Source organism: Mesoplodon mirus, assembly GCF_964341445.2.
Source record: "Mesoplodon mirus genome assembly, chromosome: 5".
Classification (NCBI taxonomy): Eukaryota; Metazoa; Chordata; class Mammalia; order Artiodactyla; family Ziphiidae; genus Mesoplodon; species Mesoplodon mirus.
Window position 1 is genome coordinate 148591614 of NC_138980.1, and position 20171 is coordinate 148611784.

At 44.4% G+C, this 20171-nt stretch overlaps 1 protein-coding gene across 8 annotated transcripts in view; it reads right to left on the bottom strand.

The window, feature by feature from the left end:
• The window catches only part of ZNF131 (zinc finger protein 131), a 31577-nt gene extending 12474 nt beyond the window's left edge, over positions 1-19103 (bottom strand). For 2 of the 8 annotated variants that reach the window (XM_082621650.1, XM_082621643.1), the window contains exons 1-4: positions 18237-18428; positions 17881-18019; positions 16799-16900; positions 9267-9411 (exon numbers count right to left, since the gene is read on the bottom strand). In XM_082621650.1, coding sequence (XP_082477776.1) covers positions 9267-9411; positions 16799-16900; positions 17881-18004 — 371 coding nt within the window. In that variant the 5' untranslated portion in view covers positions 18005-18019; positions 18237-18428. Of the gene's footprint in view, positions 1-9266; positions 9412-16798; positions 16901-17880; positions 18020-18236; positions 18429-18496; positions 18554-18912 lie in introns of those variants that run through there. The other 6 variants (XM_082621648.1, XM_082621645.1, XM_082621644.1 and 3 more) reach the window with 6 other exon arrangements.
• Between the last annotated feature and the right edge of the window lie 1068 nt (positions 19104-20171).

The following is a 20171-nucleotide window of genomic DNA, read 5'->3' on the forward strand; positions in this document are numbered from 1 at the left end:
CCAAAGAAGAGAAGGCCGTATGAAAACACTGACGGAAGACGGCAATGTGAAGATACAGGTAGAGACTGGAGGTATGCTGCCACAAGCCAAGGAACACCTGGGGCTACCAGAAACTAGAAAGGGCAAGGAAGGATTCTCCCCTAGAGGCTTCTGAGGGAACACGGACCTACCAACACTTTGATTTAGGACTTCTGGCCTCGAAAACTGTGAGAGAATACATTCGTGTTGTTTAAGACATGCAGTTCATGGTACTCTGTTATGGTAGCCCCAGGAAACGAAAACACCTATTAATGAGGAAGAACTCAGAAGGTGGTTACAGGATGAGTACTGGGCAGTACTCAACTGGAATGGTGTCCCAGTTGCTGCAAACTTGCTAGGGGTGGGGGAGGCAGCGGAGGACTTCCCTGCCGATTGGGTGGTCAGCCTGAAGTCTGCCCACAGTAACAATTAACACTAAGATTCAAAGGGAGTAGGAGGGTGGAGACAGAAGGTCCTGCCCCTTCACAGACAAGTTACTGTCACATGGACCTAAACCAAGTGTGCCAGGAGGGAAATTCACAACTGCTACGAGCAGAAACCAGTTGAGTCATTAGAACTTTGGCTGGTCCACATGGGAGATGAGGGGGCAACATAATGCTTGTAGAGCAAGGAAGAATTGCAACACCTGGGCCATCTCAGGGCTCAGCTCCTCCTGCAGTTTGTCATGTCCACCTGAGATCTATTTGGAGATGATTGTAAAAGGTTTGAGTTTTTTTGCAGTGGGTCCTGGCTGCCATAAGGGTGCTGTGGATGCTCTTGGAGAGACTTCTCTGAAGCAAATTCCTACGATGAGGCATTGACTAGTTAAGAGTCTTCCTGCCCAACTGGGTTTATAATGCTGATGAAGATGAGTCACTGGGGAATGAAAAAAGGATCCAAGGTAATATAAAATTCTTTGGTCAGGCCTGCTGAAAAGCCCCCTGTTATGTTAGACCAGGAAAAAGTGTAAGAGATGTTATCATGACAGTGGGGCAGCAAATGTCCAAGATTAAGCTACACTCTTGAAAAAAAACCACCACTGCAGAAGTCAAGTCTGAGTCAGCTAAAAGGCGTAAACCACATGGCCCCAACTAGAAATCAATGTGGATGGGGCTACTGAATCAAGGGGTCCCCCAAACTGACACTGACAGTGTCAGTAGTGATGACTTTGCTGCCTGATAGAGGGCTTTGAGTGGGCTGAAAACACTGGAGGTTTGTTCGGCTGAGCCACATGCAGCTCCAGTGCTGCTTGAAACCAAAATGTGCCTTTTGCGCCCTGGCAGAGAATCACTTTCTCCCCCCACACCACTTCCCCTCCTTCTACCTTCCCTCACCGGCTTGGAGAAAGATAATCAGGGTTGGAGCCAAGGTCTCCTTGTTCCCAAGGGTAAACAGTGAAGACACCATGTGTGCGTCCAAGTATGCTGAGGAAAACTCAAGAATGGGAGAGGCTCAAACTTCCATGGCTCTGTTTTATCCAGCAGGTGTCCAACTCACCATCCCACCTGGTTCCACAGAGAGGAGGCACTTACATTCAACTGATGGGGCTTGGGCAAGGATCACAGCAGGAAAGGGAGGCTGTCCTGACCCTGGGGGTGGGCCTGATTCTACATACTGTTGTTGCTTTGACATCTGAATGCACAGCAGGGATTGGTATGGCACGTGCATTTACCACTTCTCATCCCATAAGTACCAGAGACGGAACACCCCAATTGAGAAGAGCCAGATGTAGAGAAGAGCTACTGGAACAAACTCCCCTACGTTAGCCACCAGTAGCTGGGTCAGAATTCAGCACAAGTGTCTTATCTTTTGATATCTAAAATTTGTACTGTACTGTTGATATCCTACGGACTGGCAAGCCAGAAGTCTCAGTCTCGAAGGCCCTGACCGTAGTGTTATGACACCTCTACCAGCAGAGGTTGCTGATAAATCCCAACAAAATTCAGAGGACTGCTCACCAGGTAGAGTTTCTTGGGACTAGACAGGCAGATTCACAACACTCAATCCCCTGCAGCAGTAAAAGAAAACCTGTTTTTTCACCTCCTCCCTCTTCCCACCAAAAATGAAGCCCAGCATCTTACTGGACTTTTTAGGTACTAGAGACAATATGTGCCTCACCTGCACATTCTACTTTCTTCGTTATATCAGTCAATCTGCAAAACAGCGTCTTTTAAGTGGGGCTCCAACCAACAGGCTGCATTGGAAGTTTCCACCAAGCTGTGGCACAATCTCTACCTTCAGGCCCCAAAACCCTAACGACCTCTTTGAGCTGTAAGTCTCTGAGACTGACGCTTTTTGCAGATTAGAGCTTCTGGCAACGGGAGGTTGTCTCCACCCCAAGGTATTCCCTGGATTTTGGACTTGCCAATTCCCTGACATGGCTACAAGGTACGCTCCCTTTGACAAGAAAGGATTAGCTTGCTACTGGACTCTTGTTAAAAGTGATGCCTGATCCATGGAAACTTTGAGGCTCTCTAGCCTGATACTGCCGTTTGGGAGTGTGTTAACTAAGACTTCATGACTAGCAAGGTAAGATGTGCCCAACAAGTCTCACTGGTCATAAAGAAATAGTGACAGTCAAGAAAGCAGTTGGTCTCTCGGCTTTACGTGAGAAAGTGGTGGCTCCCCCACGCTGCTGCCCAAAGAAAGCCACTAGATCGATGGGGTCTTTGATTCACTAATGGTTTGGCTAAGCTGAAGGCTGACGGTATTCACTGGGCTGCTGCGGATGCTCAGCCTTAACACCAACTTTGCAAAACCAAAAGTGGACATGGCTGCTCTGCTCAGAAGGCAGAACTCAAGGCTGTCTTTGTCGCTCTGGACGACACTCTCCACTATGAGCCTTGTATTTTTACTGACTCTTGGGCTGTTGCAATGGCCAAGCTGTCTGGGAGACCTGCAAGTCTTGGCAGATTAGACACCCATCTTTCCACAACTGTGGCAACGAAGAGCAGCTATTGTTTCAACTCTCTGGATAACTGATTAGACGCTCATGGTAAAAGCCTGTTCTCTGATACCAACTGGAATCAAGTTGCTTATCAACCTACACTGCCCAGACTTCCATCACTGCCACCTAGGCCCAACATTATTCTGAACGTGGTGACACATCCACCATCAGAGACTGGGCAGAAATTCAAAGACCCTATGCTTCTGATGGAGGAGTTGCTACCGCATGTCAGACTTGTGACACCTGCCAAAGTTGGCCTGTTTGTTTCATGGTGAATGAGGCCAAATCATACAGGGCATTGTGTCCAACTGTTCCTGGCAGGCTGACTACACTAGACCTTTCACCCCATCTCAGGGCTATCCCTGATGCCTCACAACTACTGACACTTTTTCAGGTTACACTGTTGCTGTTCCAGTCTGAGCAGTTGGTTCTGGACACACCAGATGGCTCTTGAAACTAAGCTGTGTCATATGTTTAGCTTTCTGGACCATCTGCAGTCTGATAATGATGCACCAAAAGCTATTCAATTGGCTGTTAGTCAAGGTATTGTTAAAACTTTCAAGCTCCCTGCCATCCACAGATACTGATATTGTAGAGAATTACAATAGTTTCCTCAATTACTGACTCAAAAAGATTTCAGACTCTACTTCCCTCACTTCCTCCTTGTCCAAAGGTCCTAGTAAGGCAGTTTGGTCATCAAACTCAGCTCTCCCAGGAAAAGGATCTGTTTTTAGCTGCCTCCTGGGTAATGATCAAGCCTAATGGGGTGGGAAGTTACATAAACCTAAATGGAAGTTCAGGATCTGTCCCGACCATTCTCAGACACAATCTTTTTCCTTCTGCCTAATGGCAACCCTGGGACGGCCTGGTTGGTACCACTTCCAGGTGACAGCCTGGTCAAAAGTGGGCCTAGCAGATTCAAACCTAGTTCAAGTTCAGCCATCTGGATTCTCTTATTGAATGGACATCATCTTAGATCCTAAGAGTAATGACCACTTGGTTGAATATACTGCTTGCCAAGTACAATCAGATTGGCCCTTGTGAGCCAAAGTGGGAGACATAATGGGTCTCTTAAGTTTTATAAAATATTCTTGTCCCTGACCATTCCAGATGAAAGGTCTGGGTAAGGGGAAGAGATGACTGGAAAAGGGATTAAGTTACAGCTACTAGAATGGGATACACTGATTTTGTGGAGGTGGAGGGAGAACCACCACCCTGGAACCTGGAGAGAGAACCTCTTAGACTCCAGGAGGTATGGGGGAAGAAGGGACATTAAAAACCTTTGTTCTTCAGAACCACTCTTAGAGCCTTCCTCAGCTAGGAAGAGGCTCTCATGCAGCTCTCCCCAACTGCTGAAACGTGCTGGATCTGCCATCCCACGCCAGAGGGCTCTGACAACTGGATCACCATCTCCCTTAACTTTACCGAGAAGTATTTTGCAAACAGCAGGGGATGGTCAAGCGTCCTGCATGCCCCATGCAAAACACGAGATGTTGGCCCACTACCATTCCCAAAGCTGAGGCTCAGTTCGCGAGGCGGCTGACTGCCATTCAGCTGGCATCCAGGTGCTCAGGATAAACAGAACAGACCGAACTGGCTGCCCTCAGACATTCAGTCCAAAAACAAGGCCTAGACCCAATCATTCTGAGCTGGGAAAGAGGGAGACAATGTTGGTGACCATGTCAACCTGTGCCCCTGACTGATGAAGGTCCCCCTTTGGGGGCACAAACAACTATACTTCCTGTATGGAAGCCAAGTACTAACTTCCTTCCCTCCCAAACATATGCCTTGCAACTCTGAGGTGGGAAGCGGGGACCACCCAGCGTTCAGGGAAACACCACTAGCAGATCACTTCAGTTCTCAGATGACCGTGGAGGTCTCTCCAAAATGAGGCTGCCCTTGGGACTGCCCTGGCGGTCCAGTGATTCAGACTCCACACTTCCAGTGCAGGGGGCGCGGGTTCAATCCCTGGTCAGGGAGCTAAGATCCCACGTGCCGCCTGGGCGGCCAAAAGAAGAAAAGTAACCCTTGGTTACTTGGGGGAGCGTCCTGGAGGAATAACTGACTCATTTATGCAAGCCCTACGGGCAGTTTTCTCTACAATGGGAGTCATCCAAATAAAAAGGTGGTAGAAAATTTGTGCCTGACTCAAGACAATGTGATCAGTGACACCACTTGGGCTCTGGAAGGTATTCATGTCAGCCTCAAATCACTGGCCAGGGTTATTACAGAGGCTAGACTTGCCCTAGACTTCCTCCCTGTGGACCAATGCTCAGACTGTGCAATGGCTAAAACATCTTGCTATACTTAGATTAATGCTTAGGGCTAAGTGGAAAAGTCAATACACAAACTAAAGGAGAAAGCCACCTGGCTTTCTAGGGATTTGTTCAATTGGTTGAGTGTAGGACCTTAGGGGGGGTACGTGCACGCTTAAGCTTAGCACTGCAGGGTGGCCACATCCTGCTACTTGGAGTGCTGCTGATAGCTGTCTTAATTAAATCCAGTGTAAGGAAAACTGAATGGATTAGGTCCCAGTCCCCTATTTGTCAGATCAATCAGAGTGGTCACGGAGTAGTGTGCTCATGGGAAAATTCACCAGAAGCTAAAACAGTGTAGAAGAAAACTCTCCATGGATCCCTCATGTTTCTGCATATCTTATACACAAACACACTGGCAGTCTTTTGTTCTATCTTTTCAAGGTTGTCTGTACAGCAAATTGCCTTAGAAAATAGAGCCTGTCTTCCACCAGAATGGAGGGCAGGTTCGTTTATTATACAGAATAATAAAGATAACAGCCCCTCTGGGGCAAAAGCTGGGCAGGTTTGCTTACAGCTCATTATAAAAGATTTGGGTTTCCTAAAGCCCAGAGTTCCTCAACTGTAATGTAAACCACTGTGAGCACGGTACACAGCGAGGCCACTGCATCATTCCCCACTGGACTCGGGGCGGGGCGGGGGGGCGGCATCATGAGCTTCATGTTGATATGAACATGAAACTCATGCTGCTCCATATGCTGTGAGAGAAATAAAGTCCTTTCTGACTCATGAGTTTCATGTTTTCTGCCAGCATCCATAAAAATGTGGCAGGCCAACTTATTAGCTTGCAAATAGGATAAAGTCTTCCACCTGTCAGTTCTTGACAATATCCCAATTTTAAAAATGGGCAAAAGATACTTCACCAAAAAAGATAAACAGATGGCAAAAAAGCACATGAAAAAATGCTCAACATCATTAGTCATTAGGGAAATGCAAATTAAAACCACTATATACCTACCAACTTGGCTAAAATGAAAAAGTATGATCATACCAAGTATTAGCAAGGCTGTGGAGCAGTTGCAACTCTCATACACTGCAAGTTGGAATATATCACTTTGGAAAACAGTTTGGCAGTTTCTTAAAAAAAAATTAAATACATCTACCATGCAACCCAGCTATTCCAATACTAGGTATTTACTGAGAGAAATAAAACCATATGTCCAAAGACCTACACACAAACATTCGTAGCCACTTTTACCTGTAACAGTCAAAAACTGGAAACATCCTAAATGTCCATAACAGATGGTATATCCATACAATGGAATAATAATCGGCAATAAAAAGGAACCCACAACAACATGGACAAACCTCTAAAACATGACACTAAGTGAAGAAAGTCAAAGACGAAAGACTACACGCCTTAGGAATCCATTTATATGACATTCTAAATAAGATAAAGCCACAGTGATAAAAATCAGATCACTGGCTGCCTGGGGCTGGGGATCAGGGTTGACTGCAGGGTCATAAGAAAACTTAGGATGATGGGAATGTTTTTATGTCTTGATTGTGGTGGTGGTTACACCACTGTGTACAATTAACAAAATTCAAACTCTACATTAAAATGGGTGAATTGTATTATATGTAAATTACATCTTAAAAGGCTGGGGAGGAAAAAATCTGTAAGGCAAATGCTTCTTCCTAACAAATAACAGGAACCTTCTCCTACAGTTTTAAATAAACAATGATGCAATTTCAGCAAAATAAGGTCCTAGTATTTTTTTTCAGTGCCATTCAAAAAGTGTACACTATATTCCAAAAATACTTGCATATTGCAAATGTGAGAAGAGCCTTATTCACCTTCCGTACCTGCAAAACAGTTATACAATAGCCTACTCAATATAGAGTTGCCTTCACCAGTTGATTTAAATACAACTACATTATGTAATTTTTATTCCTAAATTGTATAACATTATACACAGCCAATTATAAACAGCCAATATGTAATACTGCTATCTTTCTGAAGAATTCTTCAGAGTATACTGCATGCCTAACTGGTTCATGAAACAATTCAACATGCTACTATATTTATATTGTAAAGCGCTGATGGTTATAATTATTATAAGGATCCCAGTCTTATAATAATAAACCTTCTAAAAGGTTCTAAATAGGCCTAGTAAAACAGCTGTACCCAGCTGTTCTTACCCAATGACTAGACACATGAACTCAATTAAATGCCTACCAAATCCAACCTGGGCCGTTGTCACAGAACATATTCCAATGTTCTGTTACTTAGAACTTTCCCTGTAGTAAGATGCTACTCGCTACCATGAGCAACAAAGGGACCACACAGAACATGTTTTCAAAAAGTTCTCATACAGGATCTAACCACAAATCTGATGTTGCCCCATGCATATATATTCCCCTAGCCTACCTCCATATTGAGAAGGTATGACCTAATCAGGTATATATCCTCAACACACCTCTATTTTGCTAGCCGTGTCTTAGCTCTCTCTGCAGGAGAATACTGGCTTGGTTTTAATGGGCATGCACCCATTCATCCATTCATAAATGTTTACTGCACACCTACTATGTGCCAAGCAGTAGTCATCAGAGAAAATATATACACCACGCTCTTGTCAGAAAAGTCTAATCTTGAACTCTGTCACCAAACTAATTAAAAGCTCATTAGGAGAAATAGTATTTTTGGATGACTACAGTTCAATTATTTCTTAGTTATTCCAAGTTATATCTTTTGACTGAACCACATCAGTGAGTCAGACTAGATCATTCTGTCCCATGTGAAACTGATTTTACCAAACTGCACATTAGTGTTATACCAATGACCTATATTGAGGGTCACAAGAAACAAAGCCAGGAGATAACAACAACCCCCCTGCCAGACTCCATGCTAACCACTTTACATTCATTCATTCAACCCTCACAAATAATCCTATGTAGAAAGTACCATTTTTATCCCCATTTGACAGATAAGGCAACTGAGCAGCTGATAGCAGACCGAGGCAGTCTGACTCCAGAGCTCTTGTTCTTAGACACTACCATGCCACTATTTATTATGTAAGATGCTGAGGTCTTTATTCATTATATCACTTAATGTTTTCCTAATAACTTCCTATGAGAAACTGTGTGTTTTAAAACCAAGAATGGCTCCTAAACTGATTTGTTCTCATCTTATTATAAATAATGTAACTGAGGTGTTTTTCCCCTTTTCTTTGCGCTAGGTACTTCAGAACTCAGAGCTAGACTCGGTCCATCTAGCAAGTGTACAGACTTAAACAGCATGCATTTTGGCTATCACATTTCACTGATTATCACTTCCACCTGGCCTATTTCTTATATCTTCACCGATTTCCTCACTTTTTTTTTTTTTCTTGCGGTACACGGGCCTCTCCCGTTGCGGAGCACAGGCTCCTGACGCACAGGCCCAGCGGCCATGGCTCACGGGCCCAGCCGCTCTGCGGCATGTGGGATCTTCCCGGACCAGGGCATGAACCCATGTCCCCTGCATCGGCAGGCGGACTCTCAACCACTGCGCCACCAGGGAAGCCCCTCCTCACTTATTTTTAAACAGTACCATATTAATCTTTGTAAGCCAAACTGTTTTTAGAGTAAGTCTTGGTACAATTAACAACCTGAATCCACAGAATAGTTTATAGGAACCCAGAGAACTCCTAAAAAGATGCCTAGTCCTCCTTATTTTATTAGAAACAAAAGATGCTACCTGAGTTAATATTAGCACAGTTTTTACATACGGACAAGAAATCAAGCGTGAGGGAAAGAACAATCATAACCAGTAGGACTTTATAGATCCTTAAATACATATTCTTAATTTCAAAACATCAGCTCTTTACGGCATGATACATACAATACATTCTTGACTAACAGGGTGAACATGACTGACTATAACTATCTCTGCCTCATTAAGGAAATCCGTTCCTTATGGCATGACAGTAAATTCTTGACTAACAGTCAGGGTGAACATGACTGAATATAACTATTTGTTCCCCATTAAGGAAATAAGTAATTACCTGACTTCAAGGGCTTTGATAGCTTCAAGCATTTGTAGAAACTCTGCTGCTTTCCATACATCGTTGGCTTCTTCTTCTCCTTGTATCATTAATTTTGCTGTATATGTGAACTCAATCAAATGACGAAAGGCCATTTTACTAACACCTGTAAAAAAAAAAAAGACACGCATTAACATGTATCCACATTGATTCAAATCTTATAACATTTATTAAAGAAAAAAACAGAAGCCCAGTGTTTGGAAAATGATTAGTATTTGTCATTTTGGAAGATAATTTCCTGGCAGAATTCTCATTTACAGTATAATAATTTTGTAGCCAAGTTCAGCACTAACTAGCGAACTACTTTAAGATCTTTCCCAAAGACTTCCTAAGGCTCTTACAGAACAGTAAAATCTCTCACTCAAATACACGAATGGGCTATTACATCAGACATGCTATGTTGCCTGCCAGGGAGCTCTGTGTCAACTCAGCTCCAAAATCATCAAGAGCTTTCAAAAGCTTAGCAAATAAAGTTCAGTACCACTCTGCCTTTATTTCAAGGTCCTTCACATTATTTTTCTACCTACCACTATTTTTCCTTCCAAATTTTAAACTATATCAAGCCCACACTATATACTGATCCTCAAACAAACCCTTCACTTTCTAAGAATTTCCTTGCCTTCCTTAACACCCTCCATCCTGAATGCTTAATCACCTTACCTCGGCAAATCCTACCACCCTTGAAGGACCAATTTTAATGCCACATCTTTAATGAACCTCTTTAATAGTTCCCTCAGGCTGAACTCTGTACCTGGTCTTATAGTTAGCATTCATGGACAACTCTTGACTGTAAGCTACTTTACAGAAATCTGCCTCTACACCCACCTCACAGTATCTAACACAATGCTTCCTAAAATGCAGGCACACAAAGTAGGTATAAATGGATAAAGGCTAAAGTCACTTTCAGAATTAAGCTTCCACAATTCCAAGCTTTCTTTACAAGTTTCTGTTTAAATTTTGGCCCCAAATGATACTCTACCTCTTTGTGCTCTTCAAAGCTATATAATATTGTTTCAGTCTGCTAATGCAAGGCTATGAAAAGCTACTGACAGGAACAAAGAGAAAACTTGTTTTTATAGATTTTTTTTATGCTAAGAAATGCCCAAGACCAAGCTGCACACAATATGCACAATTACAAATACAAAACAGGAATTTCCTGGCAGTCCAGTGGTTAGGACCCCACCCTTTCACTGCCAAGGGCACTGGTTCAATCCCTGGTTGGGGAACTAAGATTCCACAAGCAGCTCCGGGTGGCCAAAAAAGAAAAAAAAATAGGAAAAGAAAAAATATTTTTATGTTCTTCCCATGTACTTTATACACCTGAATGTGGCCTTCAGGACAACAGTAAGAATACTGGTGGAATATCCACCATCTTCTATTTGTGTTAGGAAAAAATATCGTTCAGGAAGACAACTTTCAAGTTTCAGTTCAGTCTCTCCATAACCTGTGCAATCTGGGGCAAGTCAGAACCCCTGAGCCTCAGAAAACTCATCTTCAAAATGCCTGAAAACAATCTGAATATTGAGAAGCACCATAAAATTTAATGTAATATGACCAATTTACATGCTACCAAATAAGCAAACTAAAAATAACTGGATTCATTAATGGCTAATTTATTGGGTCCCCTAATCTTTTTTCTCCTGGTTGTCTTTTAACCATGTTCTTTATTATATGAGAGTAGCCTGAGGAACAGACAACTAGATTTTGCTGGGGTTTTTTTTAAGTTGTTTTGACCAAACATTTAAAAGTGCAACAGAAATCTTTCCTAAAAACAATGTGTAAATTTTTCCTGAAGCAGAATGAGATTTTGATTTTTAATCAAACACACATATGTATGCCTACTATACATATCAGGCAGGACTCTAAACACTTTGCAAATCATCAACTGACTTAATCCTCCTGACAACCCTATGAAGTACTATTATAATCCCCATTTTACAGATGAGGAAATTGAGGCACAGAGAAGTTAAGTAACTTGTGAAAGTCACATAGTTATTAAGTGATAATACTAGAATTAAACCCAGATGGCTTGACTCCAAAGTGCATGATAAAGATTTTTAAATAGGATGATGGTATGAAACATTCCTGCTTGGAAGAGTTTGAATACCCATGTCTCATTCACTACAGGACTGTAATCTTTTACTCATATTTCCAAAGTCCCCCAAATCTCTTAAAACCAGAAGTTTTCCCATAAATTTGGCAGCAAAATTTGATCTGAACTGACATGAGGCTATTTATAATCTTTATCCCACTTAGAGTAAATATTAATAAGCTATGCTGCTTATTAATAATACACTGAATTATCATTTGGTTATAGGATATTGCCCCAGACCCCAATGGGAGTATTATGTAATACACACAGTGGATTACCATAGAAAACTCTAAAAATTAGTAATTTCAAGAAGCAACTGGCCTCCAAGAATTTGTGGACTTAGTTCCCAAATTTGGTTAATCAGAATCACCTGTAGACTTAAGCATGGGTCCCTGATCTCCAGAATCAAAACTGGGATAGGGAACTGTTTTTTATAAGCACCCTAAGTGCTTCTTTTTAAAATAAATTTATTTATTTGTTTATTTTTGGCTGCACTGGGTCTTCATTGCTGTGCACAGGCTTTCTCTAATTGCAGCGGGCGGGGGCTACTCTCCGTGGCAGTGCACGGGCTTCTCATTGCAGTGGCTTCTCTTGTTGCAGAGCACAGGCTCTAGGCGCATGAGCTCAGTAGTTGTGGCTCGCGGCGGGCTCTAGAGCGCAGGCTCAGTAGTTGTAGCGCACAGGCTTAGTTGCTCCGCGGCATTGGGGATCTTCCCAGATCATGGATCGATCACTTGTCCCCTGCACTGGCAGGCGGATTCTTAACCGCTGAGCCACCAGGGAAGCCCACCCTAAGTGCTTCTTTTTTTTTTTTTTGCGGTACGCGGCCTCTCACTGTTGTGGACTCTCCCGTTGCGGAGCACAGGCTCCGGACGCGCAGGCTCAGCAGCCATGGCTCATGGGCCCAGCCGCTCCACGGCATGTGGGATCTTCCTGGACCGGGGCACGAACCTGCGTCCCCTGCATCGGCAGGCGGACTCTCAACCACTGCGCCACCAGGGAAGCCCCTAGGGGCTAAGATTTTGGACGCGATGGTAGAGTTGCTGTTTGAGAGAAACTAGGTGCTTATGGATCTGTGGTTTCAGGAGAAGTAAAGAATGGATTTGGGGCTTCCCTGTTGGCACAGTGGTTGAGAATCTGCCTGCCAATGCAGGGGACACGGGTTCGAGCCCTGGTTTGGGAAGATCCCACATGCCGCGGAGCAACTAGCCCCGTGAGCCACAATTACTGAGCCTACACGTCTGGAGCCTGTGCTCCGCAACAAGAGAGGCCGCGATAGTGAGAGGCCCGTGCACCGCGATTAAGAGTGGCCCCCACTTGCCGCAACTAGAGAAAGCCCTCGCACAGAAACAAAGAGCCAACACAGCCATAAATAAATAAATAAATAAAATATTTTTAAAAAGGGGCAAAATTCCTTAAAAAAAAAAAAAAGAATGGATTTGGAAAATTGGAGGCTCAGGTTAGGAGAAGGCTGTTGTGTTCTGAACAAGGGAGTGAATGTCTGCTGAAGATTTTATATGGTGTGAATCCAAGTCACAAGCTGAGCTGGGATGCAACTGGCTTCAAGGACAACAATTTTCACTTAAATCAAAGGTGAACCTGCAGTCCTAATCAAAGGTAACTTACCTCACCAGGGACCCAGAAACCAGGGAAACAGGGAGAGAGCCGGCTCAGCTTGCATCTAATGACAGTTTATACTCATAGAGCATATTACAATTTAAATTCTCTTTACATATATTTGCTTTTACAAAACCCTGTAAGGCAGTGGTTCTCAACACTGGCTGCATACTGGACTTGTCCTAGGGCAGTGCTGCCCTAACTTTGCTGTACAAAGGAATCATCTGAGGATTCTGTTCTGATTCAGTAGGTCTAGGGTGGAGCCTGAGAGTCTACAGTTCTAACAAGCTCACAGGTGATGCCCATGCATTACGGATCCTCAGACCACACCTTGAATAACAAGGACCTAGAGAACTTTTAAATACAGATGCTTGGATCTCACCCCTCAAAGACCGATTTAATTGATCTGGAGAAAAAGCATGGGTATTAGTACTTGCAAAAGCTCCCCTGGTGTTTCTAATGAGCGGCTAAAGACAAGAACCATCCCTATTTTACAGATGGGAGTTCTAGCTAGGATGAAGAACGCATACGCCACCCTATCTTGTCCATTGATTACAACTAAAAATCCTGAAAAGAATACATAAAGCAAATATACGAGGACTCCGAAGAAAAAACAGAAGCAAAGAGACTGGGGAGAGAAATCAAAACTCAAAGAACAGCAGTAAGTTTCCTGGTTTTATATTTTTCCTCCCACATAACACAGCTTGAGGACAGCCCAACTCCCGTAACGTAACTGGGTAGCAGGTGCAGACAGAAAAAGCTCCAAGAGAAACTCTTTCCGGCTATGGAACCAGCAAAGGGGATGGAGAGTGTGTGGGGGTGGGGAAAAATAGCTGGTTTTTATTCCTCTCTCAGCCCTCCCTCAAGACAAGCCCCCGTTCTGGCGCTGCACATTTATGGCTAGTTGCCACCAAGCAGGCAACTCAACTCTAAGAGAAAGTTCTCTCTGGCTGAGAACTAGGAAAGAGATTATCATCTGAAGAGCATGGAGAGAATTCTTGTTATTTTCTTCTCTCACCATGTTATTATCCAGGAAATGGATTCCACTGCAGAAAATGTACGACAGCACAGGGAGGCTAACCTCCTAGTCTGCCGGCCAGAGGGCCAGGAAAGGGAGCTCAGGGGAGCTGAAGTACAGAGGCCATCAGGAGGGAGCTGGAGAGAGGTCCTTTAAATCTGTGTATGCAGTCTTGAGCTAACCACCCGGCTGCACATGTGCAAAAATGACGTGAGGCAGCACAGCAAAGGCTTTGAGAATTACACTGTGGTGTGGACTACCACCCAGGTCGGCACACCTGGGACCTGAACAGAACAACAAAGGTCTTGAAAACTAAATTGGAATTGGATCCACAGTCCACACAAGGCAGTCTGAACCTAATCAGGTTGATTGTCTGCTAAAACAAAACAAAATCAAAACAACAACAAAAACCAAAAGCATTCTCCAGAGGATTCTAACAGCACACAGAGTGTCAAAACATAATATTCAAAATGCCCATGACAGGGACTTCCCTGGTGGTCCAGTGGTAAAGAATCCGCCTTCCAATGCAGGGGATGCGGGTTCGATCCCTGGTTGGGGAACTAAGATCCCACACGCTGCCGGGCAACTAAGCCCACGTGCCACAAACTATAGAGCCCACGCGCCACAACTAGAGAGAGAAAAACCCACATTCCACAACTAGAGAGAAGCCCAAACACGCAACAAAGAAACCTTGCACTGTAACGAAAGATCCCGCATGCCTCAACAACCCGACAGACCAAAAAAAAAAAAAAAAAAAAGGAAAAAAATAATGCCCATGACATAATCCAAAATTACTTGACATATTCTGCAGATTAAAAGAGAAAAAGGAAGCTAAGATGTCCAGTGTTACACAACTAACAAACAGTAAAGCTGGGACTACAAGTCAGGTTTTCTAAGTGCATGCCCAGGGCTTTCTCTCCAGCCAGGTGACCTAGCCAGATAGTACAGCAGTTCCAAAGTTAAGGGCTTAAGAAGACATTGAGCCAAATTGATTCTTTAAACCTGAATCTGGCAAATAGCAAAAACAGGAAGAACGTTTTTACATTTTTCTTTCTTACTTTCTATAGTTTAAATGCTGAAAGTTGTGTGTCCTGTACTATAATGGACATAGCACATCAGAAGTACAAGAGATAATCCCAAGGTGATTAGTCTTCAGAAGAAAAGACCCTACTTCTCCAGGTAGGTCAGTACTCCACACTCCACCAGCAATGCATATTCTAGCCTGGGCCACTTATTTTTTGACTTAGGATTCTGCCCAGAAGTTGACTCATCTTTGAAATCCTCCTTCTCTCTAAAGTAAACTAAACCACTCACCCTCCCTCCTTAGTGACACCATTCTGCAACAAAATTCTCTGCAACATTTTTTGCACTCCGTAACTGTTGCTTATCCATGATTAAATTTGCAAATTCTCTAAGGGCTGTCTTATTAATCAATTTCTCATTTCCTGGGTCTGGCATGGTATATTATAATAAGTATTAAATCTGATAAACAGCCCCAATCTATTAAGCTCTGACAGTGCACCAAACAGTACGCCAGGCACTCTGCAGATGCTATTTCAATTAATCATTAGTACAATAGTACAAGCCTATTAACCCACTTTTCAGATGAAGAGGCAAATAAGCAATTGAGATAAAGTAAACTGCCTGGGGTCTCAGTACCTCAGGTGAATAAACGGACAAAACTTTGCCTTGTAACAGAAACACCATCTAGGCTGATGGATTCTCACTTTAGTAAGCTTTGAGGATTTCCATCATGCCTGTGCTCTGTCCACCACAGATAATCAAAGATAATCTATCTATGGATACCAGCCAGAATGCTAGGTAAGCTGGAACTATCAAAATAAGAGAATACTGTTAACTCTACGTTTTCTTTACTCCCCTAGACACCAAATTTTTCCAAGGGAATACTGTTTCTAGGCAACCCATTCATAACAGAGAATATATACACACTGAGAGAGATACAAAACCCAAACTCAAGAACCCTGTATTTATGTAGGAAAGCTGATTTATTTCCTACAGTTTTGGATTGAGGGGTAGAGGGCTAGCTATGGTAGCAGCAGAATTAATAGCACAAACTGAATCCCCTGCTAGCTGGGCAACCTCAGTCAAGTATCCTTTTAGAGCCTGCTCCCTGATATGTAAATTGGAAATAAAACCACTTACTTCAAAGCACTGCTGTGAACCTCAGAAAATGCACACAAACTACACAGCATAATACCTGGCACTTGGTGGGCTATTATTACAAAAAGTCAAACAAGTATAAAAACTTCTGTTTTAAGACAGTATCTAGTAGATGACCCCCTTCCATCCTAGACTTTCTATAGCCACTAGAATTTCTTCTGAATGCTACTTCAGTTAATCTTTCCCAGCCTTTTCCATATTATGACAGCCCATTTCACACTGTGCATATCATGCTGCTAATACAGAGGCCTGCAGCATCTGGACCAGGCTGAAACATAAGCCCACTAAATAAGATGGAAATTCACTTTTAATACATGTTTTCAAAAGACAGTGATCACTGGTATTAGCAATGAAAAAGACTCCTTTAAGAGACCAACCGTTTAACGTAAGACTTTTTCCTGGAAGATCATTTTACGAAGCACGTTACTAAAAGTAAGAATTCTCAGGTGTCAAAAGAACAATTTATCCAGTTACCGAATAGAAACCATTGATGCCTGTTTCCCAAGGTATCTTGCTAAATTAACTGCCTAAAACTTCATCAAATTATAATGCTTGCTAAATATTGTATTTAAAACAAGCATTTACCTTCTATCTCCACCAAAGGTTCCTGAGTAAACTCCTGAAAGAATTTGTAAAAGAACTTGCTGCAAGCAGCCAAAACAGCCTTGTGGGCCTTAAAATGGTGTCCTAGAGAAAAAACAAAATAAAATCATCATATTCACAAAAATCAAATATAAAACTATAAAACAAGTTAAGAAATTAAAGTAAAATAGGTCTTTCTTAATATAATTATAAAACTATATTCTGGACAGCTATCTTGACAAATTTAAATCTCAATTAGACATGAAGCAAGATCTTTACCTCAAGGGCCTTATTAAGTCAGCTTTATAAAGGCCACCTTACAACATTTCAGGAGGTACCACTTAAGTCAAAGGCATATCCTATTCAGTTGAAACTGCTAAATATAAACACAACCCAAAAGGTTATACGTCATTTGAAAAGATAAGAAAAAGCCACAGAATAAGCACCAAGCTGGATGTGTTTGCTATGGAAAACATTTTAGTATGCCTAATATTTGGAAACTCAACCTACAGCAGACCTGCTGTAGGCTATAATAAAGTATAGCTTGCCTCAAGAAGTCTATTTTCACTAAACAGAAAAGATACCCAAGCTGGGTTTGCATCCATTATAATGACTACTCCTAAGACTGGTAAAGACCACATTATATTTTGGGGGTTACCAAAGGGGGTACCAGTGCTGCAAAGGAATATCTCACATTTTCCCTCCAAGACCATTTGGGAAACTAGAAAGAACACTTCCCAAATGACTCCTGTGGGAGACTGCTCAAAGCAGCTTAGCAGAAATCTACTAACCAAACATTTAGAGACATCCTCCCTATCCCCGCCACCTTGCACTCAAGTGTACAAGGCGAACACTTCAAAAGGCTGCAAGAAGTTAAAATGCCATGATTATGTTGAAAGTGTGACTATCCTTCTGCAGCATGGTCTACGTGAAGGGACACTGATAAGTGTCCTCGGGTTCCAGAGCACACCGTCCGCAGACTTTCGATAGGGAGTCCATAGAAGGTGGATAAAAAAGGCGGATGGGGGAAGGGGAGAGAAGATGTGAAGCCACAAATTCGCTCCTCGGCCCACCACGCTACCCACCGTCGACAATCAGGGTGATGTCAGTAAACCGGTCCTGCTCTCGCTGTTCATTCAATCGGTCCAGGATCATTTTATGATGTTCAGGGAACTCCTGAAGGCATTCCATCGTCTCTTCGGCCTCCATGGCCGTCGGGCTGTTCTACAAAAGAGGAGCATGATAACGTACACCCATGAGCTCGGGCTGAGGAACAAAACCCCTAAAGCATAAAACAACAAAAAACAAAACCCCAGCAACGTGAAAAGAAGGGGGGAGGGTGAGACAAGAGGAGAGGAAGGCGAGGGAAGAAAGAAAGGCGAGCCGGGCGGCCGCCGCGCGTTGGGGGCCGGAGCCGCGGCCGCGGGACTCCGAGCCTGACCTAATTGGAGTCGGGAGACGCGAGCTGGAGCGGGGTGGGCACAGCGCCGGAGGCCCCGGGCTCCGGGGCGCGCAATTCCGGCAGGGGAGGAGACCCGACAGCCGCCGCGGCCCTCTAACGGCCCGCCAAGCCCTTCGGCCCGGCCCTGGCTCCCGCCGCCCCGGGACCCGGTCCGGCCCGCGGCCCACTACGACTCCCGGGTCGCCTCTCCCTCCCCCTCCCGCCCTCTTCTCCCCCGCCCAGACCGGGCCGGCACTCACTCAAGGAAGGAGGAGCGGCCCGGGCCTGCGCGTCACTTACGTCGACGTGCCGCGTCACCGCGTCGGGCTCCGGCTGACGCGGACGCCGACTGAGCGCAGACGAGGGAGTGGGCGGGCCACGCCCCCAACCGCCCTCCTCTAGTGGTAGGGCGGAGCTAAGCGAGGGGATTTGGCGCTCGAGAAGGCCAGGCCGCCCGCGCTGGGAGGAGGAAGTCGGGCTGTGGTGAGGTTGGGCCGGTTGAGGGCCTGGCTTTGTCGGGGTGGGGCTCCACCTTCCACCCACCCGCGCCAAACTCCAGGTGTGAGCACTTCCGACCCGGACCTTAGAATAAACTCGCAGCCAGTTTCAGGTGTACCTTTATACCGCTGCCCCCCCCGCCCCCTTTCCTCCCAAGGCCTAGGTCGGGACGCCTTACCTAGCTCACGATCCTCCCTCTCTCCTTTCCGTCCCGAAAGCCTTACCTTCTCTACTCTCCCCTCTCGGGGCGTAACTCGCCCCACACTTTTCCCTAACCCTGAACAGCGCCTTGCTCGCCATTTCCTTGCGAGTGCCCGGGCGCTCCCTCTGCTTGGGTCCGGCCGGCGCACGTGCGCTCGCTCCGAGACCCGGACGGCCGCGGCGCGGGCGGCGGCGGCCACGGGCGCGAGCACGTTCCGGCCGCCTAGGATCTTCCTCCCGGGTGCCCGCCCTCTCCGTGCTCGGCGGGCAGCACGTGTTTGCTAGGCTTAGGACCTGTAGCTGCTCGATTATTCACGCATGGTGCTGTTACTGCAGCTCTCCATTCCCCAACCCCCGCGCTTAAAGTGGCCAGTGACCCATAATTAGCCTCACGTGACTGGGTCATTCATTCATTCCTCTGTAATTGGCCTTTTGAGAATGAGATAGTCAAGATTTACTTATTCTTTTCTCTCAAAAGAAAGATTAGGATTAGGGATTAGGGAAGGATTTAAATAGCTGTCTGCAAGAGTAAATAATCATTATTTCAACTGACATTTATTGAGAGCCAACGTTGTGCTAGGCGCTGTTTAAGGGACTGGGAATTCCGATGGTGAACAAGGCATATGTGGTTTCTGCCTTCCCAATTTTAGTATGATGGAGTAAATAGACATTCTGAACAGTGAATTGACTGGGTGCTGACTGCTGAGTGTTATGAGATGTGAAGAACAAGATAATCTGGAGGTCAAGGAAAACTAGTGACCTATAAGAAGCAATATGAAGTCTGAGTGTTCTTAGCCAAGAACCTGCAGAGGCACCAAGATTATAGCATTCCGGGAACTGAAGGAATGTTGCTGGGCAGACCCACAGGGGCCTTGGAAACAGTGTTAAAGATGTTAGATTTTCTTATAATCACAAAGGGAAGTCTTGGAGGTTGAACAGGATAGTGACATCGTAAATTTTACTTTTTAAAGAGAATTCTACGGAGAATAGATTAAATGGGACAAAATAGAAGTAGAGAGCAGTTGGGAGGCTGTTAGTAATCTGGATGAAACCATGGTGGCGAATGGGATTAGAAAACTGATAGAGGGAATTGCCTGGTGGTCCAGTGGTTAGGACTCTGCGCTTCCACTGCAGGGGTTCAGTCCCTGGTCTAGGGAACTAAGATCCTGCAAGCCGTGTGGTGCAGTCAAAAAAAAAAAAAAAAAGGCAACTATATATGGATCCGTATAGAGCATG